Source organism: Xenopus laevis, chromosome 4L (genome assembly GCF_017654675.1).
Source record: "Xenopus laevis strain J_2021 chromosome 4L, Xenopus_laevis_v10.1, whole genome shotgun sequence".
Lineage (NCBI taxonomy): Eukaryota > Metazoa > Chordata > Amphibia > Anura > Pipidae > Xenopus > Xenopus laevis.
In genome coordinates, this window is record NC_054377.1 from 14,514,256 (window position 1) to 14,537,017 (window position 22,762).

Consider the following 22,762-nt stretch of genomic DNA (forward strand, 5'->3'; position numbering starts at 1 on the left):
TTTAAATTAGTATGATGTAGAGAATGATATTCTGAAACAATTTGCAATTGGTTTTAATTTTTTATTATTTGTGGTTTTTCAGTTATTTAGCTTTTAATTCAGCAGCTCCCCACAGTTTCTGCAGTCTGGTTGCTAGGGTAGTAATTCCCCTAGCAACCGTGCATTGATTTGAATAAGAGACTGTTATCCAATCACCCATTGGATAACATATTGAAAGTTAACATAAAGGTGAACCTTTGGGCGTATGCACAACCCCCAAGTGAGGATCAATAGAAGGTGAGTTTTTCTATGGGCAAGTGCATTTATTTTACAGGGGGGTGTTCACCATTTAAATAGACTTTTCTTGTTCTTTAACTGACTTTAAGTGGGGCTTATATGCTGATATATATTATAATTTGCAAGGCATGGATTTGCGGGGTGGAAAAATTTGCTGCGAGAGAAATATTGTCGCACGTCAAAATTATTTTGATGCCCATTGACTTTGATGAATTTGGACAAAAGAGTCGCGTGTATAGAAATTGACGATTGCGTCCAAATTGTCACGCGTCAAAATTATTTTGACGCCCATTGACTTCAACGCGTTTCGTGAATTTTTTTTGACGTAGCGTAAAATTTTTTTCATAGTTTCGCTGATTCGCTCATCACTGTATATACAGTAGATATATACTGTAGCGAACATTATTGAAAAGTTCAAACAATACTCAACTCTTACTGGTTAATGTCAATAAGACTAGTCTAAGCAACATCCTGATTGGTTGCTCTGGGCAGTCTGGGTTTTCCTTATATCATGGCTGGGCTGAATGTGGCCCTTTAAGGGATTTTATGTTCCCTCCCGTATGTTCTCAAGCAAGTAATCTGCCCAGTGCATGGAAAGATGGACAACGGTGGCCAATGTTATAGCATTCCCCTTTAAAAAGGAAGATGTCTCATATAGACACAGTACTTAAAGGGATCCTGTCATCAGAAAACATGTTTATTTCAAAACGCATCAGTTAATAGTGCTGCTCCAGCAGAATTCTGCACTGAAATCCATTTCTCAAAAGTGCAAACCGATTTTTTTATATTCAATTTTGAAATCTTACATGGGGCTAGACATTTTGTCAATTTCCCAGCTGCCCCTGGTCATGTGACTTGTGCCTGCACTTTAGGAGAGAAATGCTTTCTGGCAGGCTGCTGTTTTTCTTTCTCAATGTAACTGAATGCGTCTCAGTGGGACATGGGTTTTTACTATTGAGTGTTGTTCTTAGATCTACCAGGCAGCTGTTATCTTGTGTTAGGGAGCTGCTATCTGGTTACCTTCCCATTGTTCTTTTGTTTGGCTGCTGTGGGGGAAAAGGGAGGGGGGTGATATCACTCCAACTTGCAGTACAGCAGTAAAGGGTGATTGAAGTTTGTCAGAGCACAAATCACATGACTTGGGGCAGTTGGGAAATTGACAATATGTCTAGTCCCATGTCAGATTTCAAAATTGAATATAAAAAAATCTGTTTGCTCTTTTGAGAAATGGATTTCAGCGCAGAATTCTGCTGGAGCAGCACTATTAACCGATTCATTTTGAAAAAAATGTTTTTTTCCCATGACAGTATCCCTTTAATAATTAGGGATGCACCGAATCAGGATTCAGTTTGGGATTCGGACAGGATTCAGAATTTTAAAGCAGGATTCGGATTCAGCTGAATCCATCTGAACGGCCAAGCCAAATCCGAATTTGAATATGCAAATTAGGGGCGGGGAGGGAAATTGTGTAACTTTTTGTCACAAAGCAAGGACGTTAAAAAATATTTTTTCTCAACCACCCCTGATTTCTTTCGGGGGTTTGGCCGAATCCAAAATAGTGGATTCGGTGCATCCCTATTAATAATACATTTCATAGGTAGCATATAGATTTACTGAGTACATAGTGAGTTCTATGCCACATTTAAAAATAACAGTGTTGTTGGCAGCTGTCCAGGTGACCCCTCAAACTGGGGAACCATCATCACTTATATAGAGCCATCACGTTACCGAGTGGCAATGTATAGCTTCAATGATCTCATGTTTGTCCCCATGGGGACGGTCTTGAATGCTGAAGGCAATAAAAAATGTAACAAGGTCACTTTTATACTGTTGAGCATTGATCTCCATCACTGTGTGTGCAGGTCCATTGGGAAACATGAGATCAGTGAGCCCATGCAGTTTACACCAAACTCTCTTGGCTGAAAAATAAGCTACTTTTCTATTGAATACTGAGCCACCACCTTGTCTCTTGTACAGGTATGGGACCTGTTATCCAGAATGCTCGGGACCTGGGGTTTTCCGGATAATGGATCTTTCCATAATTTGGGTCTTCATGCCTTAAGTCTACTAGAAATTCATTTAAACATTAAATAAACCCAATAGGCCGATTTTGCTTCCAAGCTACTGTTTTATTATTACAGAGAAAAAGGAAATCATTTTTACAAATTTGGATTATTTGGATAAAATGGAGACAGCCATTCCGTAATTCGGAGCTTTCTGGATATCAGGTATCCGGATAAGGGATCCTATACCTGTACCAGGAATCCTTTTTCAGTGCCCTCGGCAGTGGACTTATACACTAGAGCAATACTGGAACTTGCAACTGGAAGAATACCGGACCTGGGTATTTTTCAGCAAAGACGGGTACTAGCCCAGAGTATACTGATTATAATCAATGGGGTGAGGTGCCTAACAATTTGCCGCCTTCTAAAGAGAGATACTGACACCAGCAATTAAACCATTTTTACGTCACATCTATCATAGTATTGGCTACTCATAATAAAGTATTTGCTCAAAGCTTTTACATTACCCATGCAAATTTACATGCAAATTAGGGTTCGGATTCGGTTCGGTATTCGGCCGAATCTTTCGTGAAGGATTCGGCCGAATCCAAAAAAGTGGATTCGGTGCATCCCTAGTACATTCAAAGTATTTTTTTTAGCGTCAGTATCACTTTAAGGCAATTATTGTCAAACTTTGGTTCAAGAACATATTGGAAGACCAATCTTTGACCATTGCCATAGCTTATAGAGAGGTTACAGAAAACATGTGGCAACAAATATGTGTCCACCCCAAACCTCCCCCAAATTGGGCTTCTAGCTGGGCTTACAGGTGTATCTAGCAGAGGACATACGCATTATTCCAACAGTTCTCGACTCTGCTCCAGGATCAACCATATGGTCCAATCCCACAGTTTGGGGACCAATGACTTAAGGTGAGATCTCATCTGGTCTCCTTATTTAATAACAACATTGCTCACCCCTCACACGCAATGTTCTTACATGGGAGCATCAGACTATTCCCCAATTCAACTCAACCCAACTGGACCTTCCCCTCCACATTTATTGCTTGCTGCTGCTTGTGAGCAACCCGATGTTTGACTTATTGCCCACCAAGTTTGTTTATTAAAGGGCAAGTAAAGGCAAAAAAATAAATCCAATTTTTACTTTCTTTAATGAAAAAGAAACCTATCTCCAATATACTTTAATTAAAAAAGGTGCACCATAATTTTTTCATTTACTGCTGTGGATAGGAATTGTCAGACGGTCCCTAACTGCTGAGCAGGGAAAAAATCATACTTATGAACAGCAGGGGGAGCCCCCGCCTTACTTCCCAGCCATGCAGAACTCAAGCAGCTTTGTTTGTCTCCCTGTTTTGATCATTTATGATGATCCCTAAGTAGCCCACACCACACTGAGCATGTGCACAGTCTTGGTCTTGCAAAGATGTTTAACAAAGTTCCAAGATGGTGACCCCCTGTGGCCAACTTTGAAAGCATAAATCATTTGTTTGATTAGGCTTGTGGTGCAGTAAGTTCATGTTTATGTTTAGCATACAAAATACAGCATTTCTAGCCTTATTCTATTTTAGACTTTTACTTTCCCTTTAAGTACCAGGATGTGGGTTGAGAATGGTATATTCCCACATTCAGTGTCTGAGGGGGCAGGGAATGAGTTAGATAGTAAAAAGGCATTGGAGGGGTGCATTTGAATTGCAGTGGTAGGTTCAATAAGACTTTTACGCTATCCACTGATTCCCCATGGGTTAACAAATTTCTACCAGATCAGAACCAGTGTCAGCAAGGGGACAACATGCAGCTTTGAAAAACCTCTTCTATTTCGTGATGACTCCAACCAAATAAAACCATTGGGAGGGGGTACTGCTAAGGCTTAAGGAACATCACAGCATCTAAGCTATAAGTGGAATATTCCAACGCATATGCTAATAAATAATTGCTTCCCTTGAATAATGAAAGTGGTCATTACTCAAAGCTGGAAGCTCGGAAGTGATGATATAAACACTGCCGGACAAGCAAAGGTTCTCCATAAATTCCATAGACAGAACAGTGGTGATTTAGTGTTGAGAGCTGATCATCCCTTTCCTGAGCACTTCTGCAAAGGGACCCACGGCAAGAGAGAGAAGAATATCAAGTTGAGTTCCATACAGTGAAATGGTATCTGACCAGTTGGAGCATTAAATCCCCCCCCCCCCACTTGCTTAAGCGATAGAAAATGTTGATGCTAATTGGCTTTTTCCTAGCAATTTGCTGATGAGCCTCACTTGAGTGGAGAGATCTAGTTAGGGAGAATGTTATAGAAAGAGACACATCAGCAATTCTTTACAGCTCCCATTCCATCCTGGCCTTGTGATTGGTGATCAGAAGTGTCTAACATACATCGAATTACTCTAATGTGCCTGCGATAATACATCAAAGTTCTTATAAACGAGTTAAAGGGATAATGCAACAGCGGCAGATCAAAATAATTCATGTTAAGCTTTGTCAGTTACTGAAATAACATGCTGGGAAGCAAGGGAAGGGCTTAGTGTGGATGAAATGTAATGACTAAATCCCATGGGCTGGTTTTATAGGAAGTATAATGTAACTGGACTCGCCCAATATGTCAATCAAAAACAGGCACCATATGTATGTACAGTATATTGTTCTGTAGATAGGATATCTAGGAGGAAGGATGTTCCTGCCCCAAAGAGCTTGCAATTTGAGTGAGTGGGTGGTTGTGTTGGTAAGTGTGAAGGTAACTTGCAATCTCAAGCACAAATTAGGATAGTAATATGTGAAGGCATTGGCAATGGTTAAAGGGCAGTGATGGAGGCATTCATGGGTGGAATGCCAGAGGTAAGGATTATGAAGAGAGAAGTATTTAAAGGGATACTGTCATGGGAAAACTTGTTTTTTTCAAAACGCATCAGTTAATAGTGCTGCTCCAGCAGAATTCTGCACTGAAATCCATTTCTCAAAAGAGCAAACAGATTTATTTATTTTTAATTTTGAAATCTAACACAGACATATTGTCAGTTTCCCAGCTGCTTCCAGTCATGTGAATTGTGTTCTGATAAACTTCAGTAACTGCACTGCAGGTTGGAGTGATATCACCCCTGCTGTTCTCCTCCAGCAGCCTAACAACAGAACACTGGGAAGGTAACCAGATAGCAGCTCCCTAACACAAGATAGCTGCCTGGCAGATATAAGAACAGCACTCAATAGTAAAATCCAGGTCCCACTGAGACACATTCAGTTACATTGAGTAGGAGAAACAACAGCATGTCAGAAAGCAGTTCCATCCTAAAAGTGCTGGCTCTTTAAGAAAGCACATGACCAGGCAAAATGACCTGAGATGCAACTACACACCAATATTACAACTAAAAAATTTTTCACTTTTTGGGTTAGGAATGAAATAAACAATTTTTTAGTTGTAATATTGGTGTGTAGGTGCACATGGTAAAGTGAATTATCTGCAGTTTAAACAGTGTAGTTTAGAAATAAAAACTACACCATTAAAATCAAGACAGAATCCCTTTAAGGTGGCAGATGACAGTGGGTGAGGGTTGTGTGGAAAGGCAGTGGCACGAAGAGAAGATGGCAGGAGTTTTTTTAGCAACAGTTTAAAATAAAATAAAGTGGGGAGGTGAAGACTGATGGGAGTCTCAGGATAACTATTGGTAAGTTTATGGTGGTCCACTGATCCTGAGCCATGTCTTTTTTCTATGGATATCAATAGGTACAGGAACTGGGCTGGTTTGAAATTTCCATCTACCAATGCACCATGTTAGTCATGAAGTGACAGCTAGGAACAAAGGAAAGGCAGCCATACTGTATGTGGCTCCTCATCTGCTCTCTGTCCATTGCCTTTTGGACCGATATCGCCAGAAGACTTGGATATCGGTTGGCTCGTCGATTGGGCTGTTTGGAAAATTTTGATCAGGCACATTTGAAGGCAGCAGAACATCGCCCATTGTTAGTGCTAGATCATCAGATACCGGTAGAATTCTATCGTTTCTATCTGTATATCTGACGATACCTCTCTACACGTGTATTAAAGGGAAAGTAAAGTGTAAAATAGAATAAGGCTAGGAATGCTGTATTTTGTATACTAAACATAAACATGAACTTACTGCACCACAAGCCTAATCAAACAAATGATTAATGCTTTCAAAGTTGGCCACAGGGGGTCACCATCTTGTAACTTTGTTAAACATCTCTGCAAGACCAAGACTGTGCACATGCTCAGTGTGGTCTGGGCTGTTTAGGGATCATCATAAACTGCTTGAGTTCTGCATGGCTGGGACGTAAGGCGGGGGCTCCCCCTGCTGTTCATAAGTATGATTGTTTCCCTGCTGAGCAGTTAGGGACCTTCTGACAATTCCTATCCACAGCAGTAAATGAAGGAAGAATTTCACTGCATACAGTCAGGTTTCTTTTAAAAACGGTGCACATTTTTTAAAGTATATTGGAGATAGGTTTCTTTTTCATTAAAGTGGGATTTTATTTTTTTGCCTTTACATGCCCTTTAAGATAACTTTACAAGAAGGCTTTGGATAGAGTGATCTTCTCCCTAAGATAACTTTGCAAGAAGGGTTTGATAGAGTGATCTTCTTCTTAAGATAACTTTGCAAGAATATTGTTTCATCTAGATCTTGGTGTTAGGTCTAAGATCCATGATGACTCTAATAACAATAGTCCTGTGAGATTTTCCACCATACAGAAGCACCAAGCCCTTCTCAGGAAGCAAGAAATCAAATTTTAGCAAGTAGCACAGTCATAATAGGGTTTGTGCAGAGCAACAATAAACACATTTCATTATATTATATGCCTTTAACTCCTGTATAAACTCTGATTTTATAACTGTTTACAATGAGCTTCAGTTTCTGGTGCAAAGAACTGCATTGCAAACTCCGCCCGTACTTGTCCTGCAATAACCTTGACTTGCAAACGTTGGTGATTATCTTCTAATTGCATTACCCTATCCAAAATAGAAGCGTAATTGAAAAAGAAACTAGTTAACAGAGCACAGCTCTTATAGCACAGCGTTGTATTGGCTTTTTCTTTTTTTCATTCGGATGTAAATTTCCCCCTTAACGTTGCTGAAGAGCAAACTGAGAAACGGAGTCTAAATGGAGATGTCACTGGCAATTTCTGACGTGTAATGGGACGGCTGAAGCGATGGTGACTGCTGACCAGGCTGGTGGCCTATCAATCTCTTGGGTGGTGGGTCGGTCCAGTGCACTCGGGTTGTAGGCCCCGCTGAAGAGCAATGAGTTAAAGAAAGCTCCAATGAGAATGAGGCAGAGGGGAGAGATGCAGTCGGGGTTACTTATTCAGCTCCTCGGGGGATAGACTACATCGTTGATACATCAACAGCCACTCAATGGAAATTGTTTGATGAATGGGCCCTTCAGTTTATGTTTGCACAAATCAGACTGAAGGCTGTTATGCAAATACGGGTCATTCTCATTCCAACCGCAAAACTAATTAATTAGTGAAAAGATTGTAACGAAACGTAACATTCTTTTTTTTTACTTTACTGGGGATGTTTATATGCGGATATGCAAGTCATATACTCCTCTTGTTAGCTGCTCTTTCAAGACTTGATGCCAATGTTATTAAATGACCTGTTGCCCTGACCTGGTATGAATATGTCAGTACTACTACAGGTATGGGACCTGTTATCCAGAATGCTCGGGACCTGGGGCTTTCCGGATAACGGATCTTTCCGTAATTTGGGTCTTCAGGCCTTAAGTCTACTAGAAATTCATTTAAACATTAAATAAACCCAATAGGCTGGTTTTGCCTCCAATAAAGATCAATTATATCTTAGTCGGGATCAAGTACAAGCGACTGTTTTATTATTACAGAAAAAAATGAAATCATTTTTAAAAATTTTGATTATTTGGAAAAAATGGAGTCTATGGGAGAGAGCCATTCGGATAAGGGATCCTATACCTGTACTACAGTTTATATAAATAAGCAAGTAGGAGAGACTGTTAGGAAAGGTTTATCTCCCCTTTTATCCATTATGATGTGATCAAACATCACTGTATTTCAGGGCCAGAAGTAGGGGCAGGCAGTTGAGTTTTAGGCATGGTTGGGTCCAAATTACCCTAGCAACCATGCATTGATTTGAATAAGGGACTGGAATAGGAATAGAAGAGGCCTGAATAGAAAGATGAGTAATAAAAAGTAGCAATAAAAATAAATTTGTAACCTTACTGAGCATTTTTAGATGGGGGTTAGCGACCCCCATCTGAAAGTTGGAAAGAGTCAGAAGAAGGCAGGTAAAAACTATAAAAATAAACAATGAAGACCAATTGAAAAGTTGCTTAGAATTGGCCGTTCTATAACATACTAAAAGTTAAAGGTGAACCATCCCTTTAAGCCAGACTGTTATGGTAGGTTGACATGTCACATGACTGTTGTAACAACTATCACTCACATTCAGTAAATTGCACCTGAAACCTAACTTACCCTCTTAGAATGGCAAAGCCTTCCAATATCCACCCAAAGCAGCAGAGCGGGGGTGGAGCAGGACAGGGGTAGAAGTGGCTATTATGCACCCCTATCCTTCCGGAGCACAAGGTCCCAGTATTAAGCAGGGGTGAAGGCTCTACTATAGCTCACTCCTAGGAGATGTCAGTTAGACAGAGTGGCAAAAGCAAGGTTTCACTACAACAAGGAGTAGTAATGTGGTGTTAGTAAATCCCAGGCAGCACCTGAAGGGACCACAGCATGGAAATAGACTCTCTCATCCCTGGTACCTGAGAGTGACACTATCCATTCACACTTTAACTTGTCTCATAGATTGGGGTTCTCAGGGAAGTTACTGTTTTTCAATAATTGTGGTTCACCTTAAAGTTAACTCTTTGTATGTTATAGAATGGCCAATTCTAAACAACTTTTCAATTGGTCTTCAATTTTTTTTATATAGTTTATTAATTATTTGTCTTCAGGGGTCACTGATCCCGTCTTAAAACAAATGCTCTGTAAGGCTACAAATGTATTGTTACTGCTACTTTTTATTAATCATCTTTCTATTCAGGCCTCTCCTATTCAGATTCCAGTCTCTTATTCAAATCGATGCATGGTTGCTAGGGGACTTTGGACCCCAGCAACCAGACTGCTGAAATTGCAAAATGGAGAGCTGCTGAATAAAAATCTAAATAACTCAAAAACCACAAATAAATGAAAACCAATTGCAAATTGTCTCAGATTATCACTCTCTACACCATACTAAAAGCTTAGTCTAAATTATAATCGGTATAAGGGCATATTTAGAACTTTAGAGGGCACCCTTATGCCTGAAGATCAGCAGCAAACTATATTTAAAATGCATTTCATACATTTAATTGGTTAAAAGGACTATGGGAATATTTTGGTTATATTTGACCAAATGCTGCCCCCCAGTGGTTAGTAGACATTATGCAGTAAGACTGTAATTAGATATTGCTAATCTAGTTAAACTGTACAACTGCACCAGCGGATTTTACACTATTTGGATCTTTTACACATATACTGTGTACATATCCTATCCTCTTACTGTAAAGGAAATGTATAAGCAGATATATCAAATCGATTTTTCCCCCGAAAACCACAAAATCTTCGGATATTTGCACAAAACCCAGCACAGATCAGGATCGGGACTTCTCCCATTAACTTATACACAACCTCGGCAGGTCTGAGATGCCGGATTTTCCGATTCTGACTTTTTCCATCCTCGGGGTATAATTAAACCAAAATTTTTTTTTTGTTTTTTTCACTAAGAATTTGGATTATATAGTAAAAAAACTAGAATTTTTCGGGTTTTTGACATTCGTAGAAATAAATAACCCCCTAAAAGTACTACCCCTTTAAGCAAATATATGGGTTTTTCAATCAATTTGTAACTTTTGTAGTGCAGGAGATTCCTCTAAAATTACAAAGCCACCCTGTAATAGTAAGCTTTGAGCATGTTAGCTTTTATTTGCACAGTAACAAAATACAGAAATAAAGAATTTCTTTTAAATATAAAAAGGCATATGAACAGTGTATAGAAAACCAGAATAGAATCTGGATCCGGATACAAACAATGTTCTCTGCACCCAATGAAATGTCCTTTTTTAATTTAGCCTTCACATCGCTACAAAAGCAACGTCACTGTTTAGCTGCAATATAACCACCTGAGTGAACACAAGAATATATTAATAAACAAGACGACAAAGAAAGCACATTCCAATGGGATTATTGTTTTATCTATAGAGAATATTATAGTGAGAGAGAGAGAAAAATCTTGCTTCTTTCTTACCCTTTTTTTTTCTTCCCAATAATTGCTTTAGAATATACTTATGCGTCTTATTTTAGTAGTTATCTGACATGGGAAACATAAATCCACTATTTTGGATTCGGCCGAACCCCAGAATCCTTCGCGAAAGATTTGGCTGAATACTGAACCGAATTTGCATATGCAAATTAGCGGTGGGAAGGGGAAAACTTTTTACTTCCTTGTTTTGTGACAAAAAGTCACACGATTTCCCTCCCTGCAAATTAGGATTCAGTTCGGCCGGGCAGAAAGATTCAGCCGAATCCTGTTGAAAAAGGCGGAATCCCTACAATGGAGTCCTAGTTGTGGGTCTGACCCATAGGTTAAGTATTCCTGACCTAGAGACATTTATTAAGGGCTGAATTTCGAATTCATGTGCGTTTTTTTTTAAAATTCCCATGAACTTGAAATGCGACCTATCGAAATGTATTATAAAAATCTAATTTATTTAAACTCAGGTGAATAGGATCGACCTGAAAACTTTGAAAACTCGATTCGAGTTTTTCTTCCCAAAAAAAGTCAGGAAGGCTGCAAACAACTCCAAATTGATCCCAGACGTCTCCCACTGACGTCTCCCACTAAACAGCAATTTGGCAGGATGTAGGTGGCAAATAGTGGAATTTGAGTTCTTAAACAACCAGAATAAAATCTCGAAAATTACATTTTTTGAAAAACTTGAGTCAAATTTGACAGTTTTTACCAAAAAAAAAACTAGGGATGCACCAAATCCAAGATTCGGTTCGGGATTCGAGCTTTTTCAGCAGGATTCGGCTGAAGCTTTCTGCCCGGCCGAAGCCTAATTTACAAATGCAAATTAGGGGCGGGAAGGGAAATCGAAAGACTTTTTGTCACAAAACAAGGAAGTAAAAAACGTTTTCCCCTTCCCACCCCTAATTTGCATAATCTTTCGAGAAGGATTCGGGGGTTCGCTCCCAAGTGGATTCGGTGCATCCCTAAAAAAAAAAACCTAGAGAATTAGAATTTTGGATTCGACCCTTGATAAATCTGCCCCGTAGTGTTAGGCCTTCTGCAGTCCATGGCTCCTGTAGTATAAAACTCTGACATTAGAATAGAACATAATATATAATGAAGCGAATCGGTTTCATGATCATCTGCCAGCAAATGTAGGTTATTAATATCGGGTACAAGTTCAGTAACAGCCTCGTATAGATGTGAGTCTTAGTCACTGCCCCAAGCCTCAGTGTAAGGAATAAAAATTGAGAGATTTCAGGTGACGATGAGCCTTGGACTTGTAAACAGAGCAAGCGGCCCGACAAACTCAACTGACGTGTTTATTGCGGATTGTTTCGCCTCCTTCTATTTCAATCTGTTCGTAAAGCCACTTTCGGTCACATCTACATTCGACGCCGCACTTGTTGGAGCCACATTTTTTGCAGCAATAGAAGCAGCCCATACAATCTTCATCCAGGCAGTCGCACAGATCCTTCCCGTTGCAAATAAGAATCCCATTGCTGTCGTACACTTTATTCTTGGAAGCAGCTGTCTGCCTGGAAGGGCAATAGGATAACGAAAATGGCACGTCACATCATTTGTACCTTTGTAGAAGTAAAATGGCCAGTCTGATGGCTACCTTTGTGACAGCAGAGACTTCTGCCATGATGTCTCTATACTGGTTCTTTACAGGACTGGTCTCCCCTTTATTCCTAGTACAGGTATGGGACCTGTTACCCAGAAGCCTCGTTACCTGGGGGTTTCCGGATAACGGATCTTTCCATAATTTGGATCTTCATATTTTAAGAATAACAGAAAATCATGTAAACATTAAATAAACCCAATAGGCTGGTTCTGCTTCAGAATATAAAAGCATTCGGTAGCTCGGAGAGAATGTTCTGGCCCCAGCTGACCGTTACACATATATTTATTACATATCATATCAAAAGCATTGTCTTTACTTTGATTGGTTACGGCATTTTGCGTCATAATGCTAAGGATGATGGAAAGTTTGTACCTGGCCAGATTTAACTTCTAAGCTACTTCTGTTTCTGAAATGACAAGGAAAGTTAAACTAAAGAAGTAGGTAGAAATGTTGTACATGATGTTTTGTGCTTCTGTACCAGCCCAAGGCAACCACAGCCCTTTAGCAGTAAAGATCTGTGTCTCCAAAGATGCCCCAGTAGCTCCCCATCTTCTTTTCTGCTGATTCACTGCACATGCTCTGTGCTGCTGTCACTTACTGAGCTTAGGGACCCACTCACAATATACAGTACACATAGAATAGAAATGTCACAATATAAGGCTGATTAGTAATTAATACAGATAATTACTACATGGCAGCACAGAAACTGGTGCAATTAGCATCAGAATTTAGTAATCAGCCCTGTAGCATCATCTTATATTACAGGGTAAGCTCATTTTCTGCTGGATAATTAGTGACGAGCCCTAAGCTTAGCTTCTCAACAGCCAATCAGAGCCCACTGAGCATGTGAGTGTCACAGACACTTTCCAAGATGGTGACCCCCCTGTGACAAGTTTGAAGTCCTGGATCATTGCTGCTATTGACAAGCTGAAACTTTAGGCTGGTGCAATAAGTTCAGTATATAAAACATGACATTTTTAGGTCTATTATCTATTTTTAGGTTCTGCTTTAAAGGGGAACTATCGCACAAATAAAATTTAATGTAAGCTTCATCATACTGCTAGAAGAAACTTTCTAAATACAACCAATTAAAAATTCTGTACCATTTTTTAAATAATCAAGTTCATCTTCACTATCCCTCTGTCATCATCTGTTTCTCTTAATTCTGTCTTCATACAGCAGTTGGGTGTCAGAAGAATGATCCAATATATCTTATAGGGGGGCTCCTTTCCTAGCAGATGTATTAGAGCTCACTCAAATAACTGATTCCAGTACAAACAAAATAACTGCCTTTTGCACAAATTCTGCATGTAGAGAGACATGATGTCTGGTGATTTTAAGAGTGAGCTTTGATACATCTTCAAGGCAAAAGGAGCCCCCCTATAAGATATATTGGATTATTCATCTGACACCCAACTCCTGAATGAAGACAGAATTAAGAGAAACAGATGATGACAGAGGGATAGTGAAGATAAACTTGATTATTTCAAAAATGGTACATTAATTTTAATTGATTGTATCTAGAAAGTTTCATATATCAGTGTGATGAAGCTTATATTAGATTTTCATTTTGCGATAGTTCTCCTTTAATAACCCTTTACCTAATTTATTTATAACGGTCTGCATCTTATTTCCTTTGCTGCTGGCATCGGTTATTAGGTTCCACATTTTAACGGTTACATCTTGCAAGAAGTTGCATCTCATAAAAATGATTACTCTTTATGAAAATATATGTTTTATATGAGATATATCATTGCAGAAAGAAGCAAAAGGTGAAAGTTCATATCGGCCCTCGGGTGGGCATAATAATTAGGATTCAACACTTCCAATAAGGATTAATTATATCTTAGTTGGGATGAAGTACAAGCTACTGTTTTATAATTGCAGAGAAAAAGGAAATCAATCAAAAAATTTGGATTATTTGATTATAATGGAGTCTATGGGAGACGGCCTTTCCATAATTCAGAGCTTTCTGGATAACAGGTTTCCGGGTAACGGATCCCATACCTGTACCTTATGTATTGCAATGGCTTTCCACTCCAACCCTTTCATAGAATACCAGCTGCTTCTTTTGATAGTTTTACTGACAGATTCTGACTTATTGCTTGCCAATGGACAGGGCTTCCATTTTGTGTTATTCCATCTTTAAAGGAACAGTAACCAAAAAATGAAAGTAATGAACATGTAATGTAGCGCTGCACTGGGGCCATCCATTCAAGCACAGGATACACAGTAGATAACACATAAGTACTACTATAGTTTATATAAACAAGCTGCTGTGTAGCCATGGGGGCAGCCATTCAAGCACAGGATACACAGTAGATAACAGATAAGTACTACTATAGTTTATATAAATGAGCTGCTGTGTAGCCATGGGGGCAGCCATTCAAGCACAAGATACACAGTAGATAACAGATAAGTACTACTATAGTTTATATAAACAAGCTGCTGTGTAGCCATGGGGGCAGTCATTCAAGCACAAGATACACAGTAGATAACAGATAAGTACTACTATAGTTTATATAAACAAGCTGCAGGTTAGCCATGGGGGCAGCCATTCAAGCACAGGATACACAGTATATAACAAATAAGTTCTGATGAATTCAATTGTATACTACAGAGGTTTATCTGTTATCTGCTGTGTAACCTGTGCCTTTTCTCTTTTTTTCCAGCCTCTTGAATGGCTGCCCCCATGGCTACACAGCAGCTTGTTTATATAAACTATAGTAGTACTTATCTGTTATCTACTGTGTATCCTGTGCTTGAATGGCTGCTCCCATGGCTACACAGCAGCTTGTTTATATAAACTATAGTAGTACTTATCTGTTATCTACTGTGTATCCTGTGCTTGAATGGCTGCCCCCATGGCTACACAGCAGCTTGTTTATATAAACTATAGTAGTACTTATCTGTTATCTACTGTGTATCCTGTGCTTGAATGGCTGCCCCCATGGCTACACAGCAGCTTGTTTATATAAACTATAGTAGAGTTTCTGAAGCAAACACACCAGTTGTACCAGTGCAGCGCTACATTACATGTTCATTACTTTCATTTTTTGGTGTTACTGTTCCTTTAAAGATGGAATAACACAAAATGGAAGCTCAGAATTATTTCACAAGCCCTGTCCATTGGCAAGTATATAATATTAATAGTAATATGAATATAATAGTAAATGACCACAGCAGAAAAAAAAACCGCAATAAGTGTTCTAAAGCAAGCAAAGAATGAATTGTTAATATTTTTTTGAACCATTGACATCCAGAATATCGGAAATGTTTGGCTGGATTAAAAGACACAAACCCTGAATTAGAGGTAGCACTTTTTGTTTGCAGGCGTCTCGTTTCTCTTTTGCTTGTCTCTGGTGCAAACTCTGTTTGTTTTCCAGGATTCGCAAACTGTAAGGACTTCAAGGCTTTGGCAGCCCGCCCCTGGAACCAAAAGAGATTAAAAAAACATTAAAAAAAACAGAATTTTTCTTTTAGGTAAACAGTTTCTGTCTTTCTCACACTTTTACACAAGCGCAGCTTGAATACATCTCCAGTGATTACAGTTAAACGAGCGATACCTTCAGTTTGAGAAACATTCCAGGATCGTTTATATTGGAGAACTAGTTACACATACGCAGATCTGTGATTATTTCATTTACAGGGATAATAGATTTCTCTTTCATTGTATTCAAGCCCGTCCAGGTGCCAGTGGATAAACTATAGGGAGGAAGGTCCTTGCGCTAATGATCTGGTTTAACTACTGTTATTCCATGATATACAATCACAGTCACGACAAATACAAAAACAAGTATATTTATACCTATACTGGGAATTAAACACAATTCTATTAATATCTACATGTATATCCATGCAAACGAAATAAAGGTATGGGACCTGCAATACAGAATGCACGGGACCTGGGGTTTTCCGGATAATGGATCTTTCTGTAATTTGGATCTTTACACCTAAGACTACTAGAAAATCATGTGAATATTAAATAAACCCAATAGGCTGGTTTTGCTTCCAATAAGGATTAATTATATCTTAGTTGGGATCAAGTACAAGCCACTGTTTTATTATTACAGAGAAAAAGGAAAACAATTTTCAAAATTTTGAGTATTTGGATAAAATGGAGTCTATGGGAGACGGCTTTTCCGTAATCCGGAGCTTTCTGGATATGTCTATATGGGTGCAATGTCGGCCCGAACCCGCCCGACCCCCTCAAGTCACTGATTGGTTACTGCCTGGTAACCAATCAGTGGAAACCAAGAGAGCTGAAAAGCAGGAAGTAGTGTTCTGGCTTTTATGTTACACATCCAGCCACTTTATACATTACATTTTTTGCCTAATAACTATATTAGAAACTTTTTTTTTTTTTTTTGCACAGACAATCTATTTACCCAGTTTTTATTCTTACACTGAACTGTTCCTTTAAATGGATCAGTAACATCAATTCTTTTTATTAAAAAAAAACCACAAAGACATATTCAACTTTTAAATCGCTTAGTCTTTATTAAGAAATAACTAACCGAAACTCCGCTTGCCCTCCTCGTCAGAAAAGGCGACGATCCATCATGCGGCGTTCGATCTCTCCTCCCTGGCTATCTCCTATAAGGAAAGCAGGGAGGAAAAATCGAGCGCTGCACAATGGATCGCCTTTTCCGAAGAGGAGCGCAAGAAGAGTTGCGGTGAGTTATTTCTTAATAAAGACTTAGCGATTTAAAAGTTTAATATGTCTGTGTTTTTTTTGTTCATTCTACACTAATGAATTTTTTAATAAAAAAAATTGATGCTACTGGTCCTTTAAGCCCCCTCCCAGCTGATATGTCGAACTCTCAGTCTCTTCCCAGGTACCAATAAGCTTCCACCGTCCTAAGCATCTGATCCTCTTGAATCCAGTGGTTCCCAAGATTTGCAGCTGGGGGTTATCTGAAGCATTTTGGCCACGCCCCATTACACACAGGCCACGCCCTGTTACGCCCTATACCACACCCCCAGGAGTTCCACATCTGCGTGTACAAAGAGGTAAATGTGGGTGTTTTAAGGCTTCCATGACTCATTTAGGTGCAATTTATGAGAAGTGTGGGACTGGGCTGTTCCAGAGGCAAAGAGAGGGGCCAAAACCATGACAATAATAGTTGACATTTCTATGAAACAAAACACGTGGTTTAGACTCAGCCCAATCAGTGTGAGGATTTGTGAACACATTTAGAAATGACAATGAATTGTCTCCTTCCTATAAAGACTGAGTGATTTACATAAAAACCCTTATGTTCCTTGTTATGTGAGAAAAGAGTGACCCTGAGCAAAAGCCGGCGCTTAAAAGGAGCCCTGAACTGACCACGTCTATCTCATTGTTTACCTTCCCTTGGTACTTCTTCCCTCCCTGTGTACTCCCGCCTGCGCTCTGCTCCCGCGTCGCCGCCATGCTGCTTCCGTGACGCACTCGCTAAACAAGAACCATAGAGACGAGTCAACTTCTGCGAGAGGGTGGGGATAAACCGGCCGGCTGGTTTGGAAGCTCCAGACTGTCAGTGAATGTTCGACTCTATGATCTCAGCGCTGAGTTACCCTGGCAACCATTAAAGCTCTCTGTTTTGTTTTTCCTCAGGTGTAAACTGCAGAGTGTTGATGTGCAGATAATCCTGTGTAGATGTCCTTTGTTTTATGCTAATAAAATTACTTTAGGAACAATTTTTGTAAGGTGGGACACAAGTAAAATTAGGGATAATGACCAAACTGCATCAGAACTCCTGGGCTACAACTCCCAGCATCTCTCTGACATCTGTTATTGGGCTACAACTCCCAGCATCTCTCTGACATCTGTTATTGGGCTACAACTCCCAGCATCTCTCTGACATCTGTTATTGAGCTACAACTCCCAGCATCTCTCTGACATCTGTTATTGGGCTACAACTCCCAGCATCCCTCTGACATCTGTTATTGGGCTACAACTCCCAGCATCTCTCTGACATCTGTTATTGGGCTACAACTCCCAGCATCTCTCTGACATCTGTTATTGAGCTACAACTCCCAGCATCTCTCTGACATCTGTTATTGGGCTACAACTCCCAGCATCTCTCTGACATCTGTTATTGAGCTACAACTCCCAGCATCTCTCTGACATCTGTTATTGGGCTACAACTCCCAGCATCTCTCTGACATCTGTTATTGAGCTACAACTCCCAGCATCTCTCTGACATCTGTTATTGGGCTACAACTCCCAGCATCCCTCTGACATCTGTTATTGGGCTACAACTCCCAGCATCTCTCTGACATCTGTTATTGGGCTACAACTCCCAGCATCTCTCTGACATCTGTTATTGAGCTACAACTCCCAGCATCTCTCTGACATCTGTTATTGGGCTACAACTCCCAGCATCTCTCTGACATCTGTTATTGAGCTACAACTCCCAGCATCTCTCTGACATCTGTTATTGAGCTACAACTCCCAGCATCTCTCTGACATCTGTTATTGAGCTACAACTCCCAGCATCTCTCTGACATCTGTTATTGAGCTACAACTCCCAGCATCTCTCTGACATCTGTTATTGAGCTACAACTCCCAGCATCTCTCTGACATCTGTTATTGAGCTACAACTCCCAGCATCTCTCTGACATCTGTTATACTACAACATACCTCCCAACATTTTGGAAGTAAAAAGAGGGACAAAAAATTTTTTCACACGTAGCACAGCGACATTTTTTGACCCCGCCCTTTTCTGTAGCCACACCCCCTAATTACCATGTTCATTTTACAAAATTTGGCAGGTTGTGCAAGTTTGAAAATATTTCTCCTTATTTAAACAGTTTTTTGGTGTCTCAAAATTGTTACACAGTATCTTATTTGCACCTGGGCTCTGCTTAAAGCCAATTAAGTTAGAAACTTTGTTTCTTTTTCTGGCTGTTCAGTGCAGAGAAAATAGGGACTTTCCAGTACAAATGAGGGACAGCAGGTTGAGCTGTCAAAAGAGGGACTGTCCCTCCGAAAAAGGGACAGTTGGGAGGTATACACAACTCCCAGCATCCCTCTGACATCTGTTTGTTATTGGGCTACAACTCCCAGCATCTCTCTGACATCTGTTATTGAGCTACAACTCCCAGCATCTCTCTGACATCTGTTATGCTACAACTCCCAGCATCCCTCTGACATCTGTTATTGGTCTACAACTCCCAGCCTCCCTCTGACATCTGTTATTGGGCTACAACTCCCAGCATCCCTCTGACATCTGTTATTGGGCTACAACTCCCAGTCCCAGCATCTCTCCCAGTGGCAGTTCCATAAAAGCTGTAATAATGGCAGCCATAATGGGGGAGGGGGGGAGTCTCTTCTGGGCTCTATAAAACACCATTTTGTACCATTTTAGGTTCCACTAGTGGCGGGGGACAAATACAATTAGGGTTGTCATAACTAGATTGCTGGTGGTGACAAAGGGATCATCAGGGTTTGGGGGTGAGATTGGAGTGCGCCTTGATCAGGGGAAGTTGGATGGGGTCATAACTGGGTGGGTTGGGGAGTAAATAGGCAGACTGGGGGAATAACAAATATCCCTGCTCTACTCCCAGTTTTTACAGCTAGGCCAGCTGGCAACCTTAGTCCCAATCCCAAATGTGAAAAAAGTAGGTTTCTGATGGCTGTTCTCAATGGGGCTCTGTACTCTGTCACCCCTGAAACATATACTACAAACATCTAACAGTTATTATAACAATTATTATAATACATGTAAATGGGATCCGTTATCCGGTAACCCGCTCTCTACCTCCCAACTGTCCCGTTTTTAGAGGGACAGTCCCTCTTTTGACTGCTCAACCTGCTGTCCATTCCATTTAAACTGGAAAGTCCTGTTTTTCTCTGCACTGAACAGCCAGAAAAAGAAACAATGTTTTTAATTGGCTTTTGGCAGAGAGCCCAAAACAGCCACCAGGTGCACTTTTGTAACTATTTCGACATAAGCAAATAAGTAATTGTAACAATCTAGATAACAGGTCCCTTGGGAAAAGTAAAGCTCCCCATAAACTCAAAGATTTTTCTTTGCAGAACGACCGATTTTAGCTAAGTCCGACCAATCCGTGAAGTTAGTGGGATTCGAACGATTGTACATCTTACGATTTTTCGTCCGACATCTGTCGGAAAATTGATCGGCCAGGTTAAAAAATCTTTATCGGTCCCAGGGCCAAGCCGGCAGCTCCCCTTCAGTTTTGCTGGCAATATCGCCTGAAATGGTCTTTTTAGTTGATGGACACATTGTACATTTAAACGATCGTTTCGAGATAATCGTGGTCTCACTATAACAATTGGATCTTTCAAAAATCTTTATATCTATAGCCAGCTTTAGACTCACAGCTTAAAGGGCAGTTCACCTTCATTAGCAAAACTGTAATAACTGAGAAAAAAAACACAGAAATGTGTTCAAACTTTTATAACCTGCCAAATTTTGTATAATGAATATGGTAATTAGGGGGTGTGGCCACAAAAATAATCGTGGTCCAAAACAAATTTGCTGCGCTATGCGCGCCAAATTTTTTGTCCCTTTTTTTATTTCCCAAATGTTGGGAGGTATGTTTTCAGAGAGTTCAAAATTATGGGAAGGCTGTCTCCCGTAAACTCCATTTTAATCAAATAATTTTAAATTTTTAAAAATGATTTCCTTATTTTCTGTAATAATAAAACAGTAGCTTGTACTTGATCCAAACTAAGATATAATTCAAAACAGAGGCCAAACAATCAGTGGCATAACTATAGAGGTAGCAGGCCCTGCAGTCGCAGGGGAAAAGGAGGCCCCGACCCTTCCTCTATACCGACCAAGAACCGGCCTAATCTTCCCCGGCCGCTCTCATACATGCGCGGGGCGTAGAGTGCGCAGAGTCGGGAGGGGAAGTGGGAGAAAGCAGGAAGTGGGCGGGAGGATGGGGATCGGAGTGCGCTGAGCCCCTCTGAAGTTGTATTTTATAGGGGGGCCTGGCACACTCTAGTTACGCCACTGAAAACAATCCTATTGGTTTTGATTAATGTTTTTTATGATTTTTTAGCAAAATTACGGTATGGAGATATCAATTATGGAAAGGTTGCAAACTTTCTGGATAAAAGGTCCCATACCTTTGTGTCTTTTGTACTTCTATCTATGATCTTAGCCTCAATGAGGCCAAGCCTGGATTTCTGATTCGGGTGCCCCTAGGCTCCTTGTAACACCTTTTACGCTACAAACACACGCATGTGCTGGTTTCTGCTGTGGTACTGAAGATTAGGCAGGCAGCAGATTAAAAGAGCTGTTAAATCTCCTGTTCATCCCCAGTGCTTCTGCCAAAAAGAAAAATTCTGCTGGGCAGAATGTCGCCTCTATAATCTTGCCGCCCTAGGCACGGGCCTTTATAGACTGTACCTTTACCCACTGTACCCTAAAACCAGCCTTGAATTTACCCTTTATGAAATCTATGTCCCTTTGCTTTCTGCCAGTAGAACACATTGGCCGCACTAACAGTGATCCAGTTTAGTCATATGGTGCATATAAAGGTGGCCATAGAAGCAAAGATCCGCTCGTTTGGCGACATTGCCAAACGAGCGGACCTTTCCCCAATATGCCATTAACAAGCATGGCTATATCGGGGGTAATCAGAACGATCCGATTAAGATGCGCAATGGGCGGGATCGGTCGGGTCAAAATCAAACTTGTCCGATCGACCAAATGACCGATCTCCACCGGACGAAAGATGTCCGCACTCTCCACAAACAATCCGAAAATCGTACGAATCCTCGATTCGTATGATAGGATCTGTGCGTCTATGGCCAGCTTAATAAACAAATGCCTTCTTCACCTAAAGTACAAATTGAAAAATTTTGGCCCAGTGCACAAGTCACCTAATCAGGCAGAGATTGTCATGTTTGGCTCTAATATAAATGCATAACACACTGAATAATTATGTTTCTCATGTGAACACCAACAATCTGTTTGCCCACCACTGGCATTTCTCTCTACATCATGCGTCCTATAACCACATTGATATGACCTTATATTTGCTCTATAGATACAGACCGTCACCTTCACTTGCGTCTGATTGGAAACATTCCGGCTCATAAATACACGGGCGAATGGGAAAGAGATTTATGGTGACCATGGAGACCAACTTTTCCAAGCTAGAAAGCTAAAAATAGCGAAGTAAGACTTTAATCCCGACTGCCTGTATTAAATTGGTGTAGTATTCATGGACCCTGTCTGTATAAAACATAATAAAACAAATTGCTCCAAAAAATATAATGTAAAATAATAATTTCACTGCTGTCAATTCTACTACACTTTTTTGGGAGGAAATTAATACATGGCAGTTACACTTTCAGAATAATCACTCAGTTAACTTGTCCCTGATTGTCATCTGGGAATATTGCTGCCAGTTTCAGCCTGGGATCCATATGGCCCAACCAAGGAAATGGCAATAAAAGCCCAAATTAGATCAGGGCCATCTAAAGTGGATGAGCCAAGTGGTGACTTTGGGCACAGATCTCTGAAAGCCATAGTGCCACATGCCTAATGCCACTTATATAAAAAAAAGGCTCAACTGTAGTACTGGGACCTATTCAAGGTCCCTACCATTCATT

At 40.2% G+C, this 22,762-nt stretch overlaps 1 protein-coding gene across 1 annotated transcript; it reads right to left on the reverse strand.

The window, feature by feature from the left end:
- Positions 1-11,588: 11,588 nt before the first annotated feature.
- On the reverse strand, positions 11,589-17,691 carry arl14ep.L (ADP ribosylation factor like GTPase 14 effector protein L homeolog). Its single transcript, XM_041589913.1, has 3 exons — positions 17,534-17,691; positions 15,485-15,612; positions 11,589-12,094 (listed from the first exon to the last, which is right to left on the reverse strand). The coding sequence occupies exons 1-3, from the start codon at positions 17,597-17,599 to the stop codon at positions 11,866-11,868; spliced, it is 423 nt and encodes a 140-aa protein (XP_041445847.1). The 5' UTR covers positions 17,600-17,691; the 3' UTR covers positions 11,589-11,865.
- Between the last annotated feature and the right edge of the window lie 5,071 nt (positions 17,692-22,762).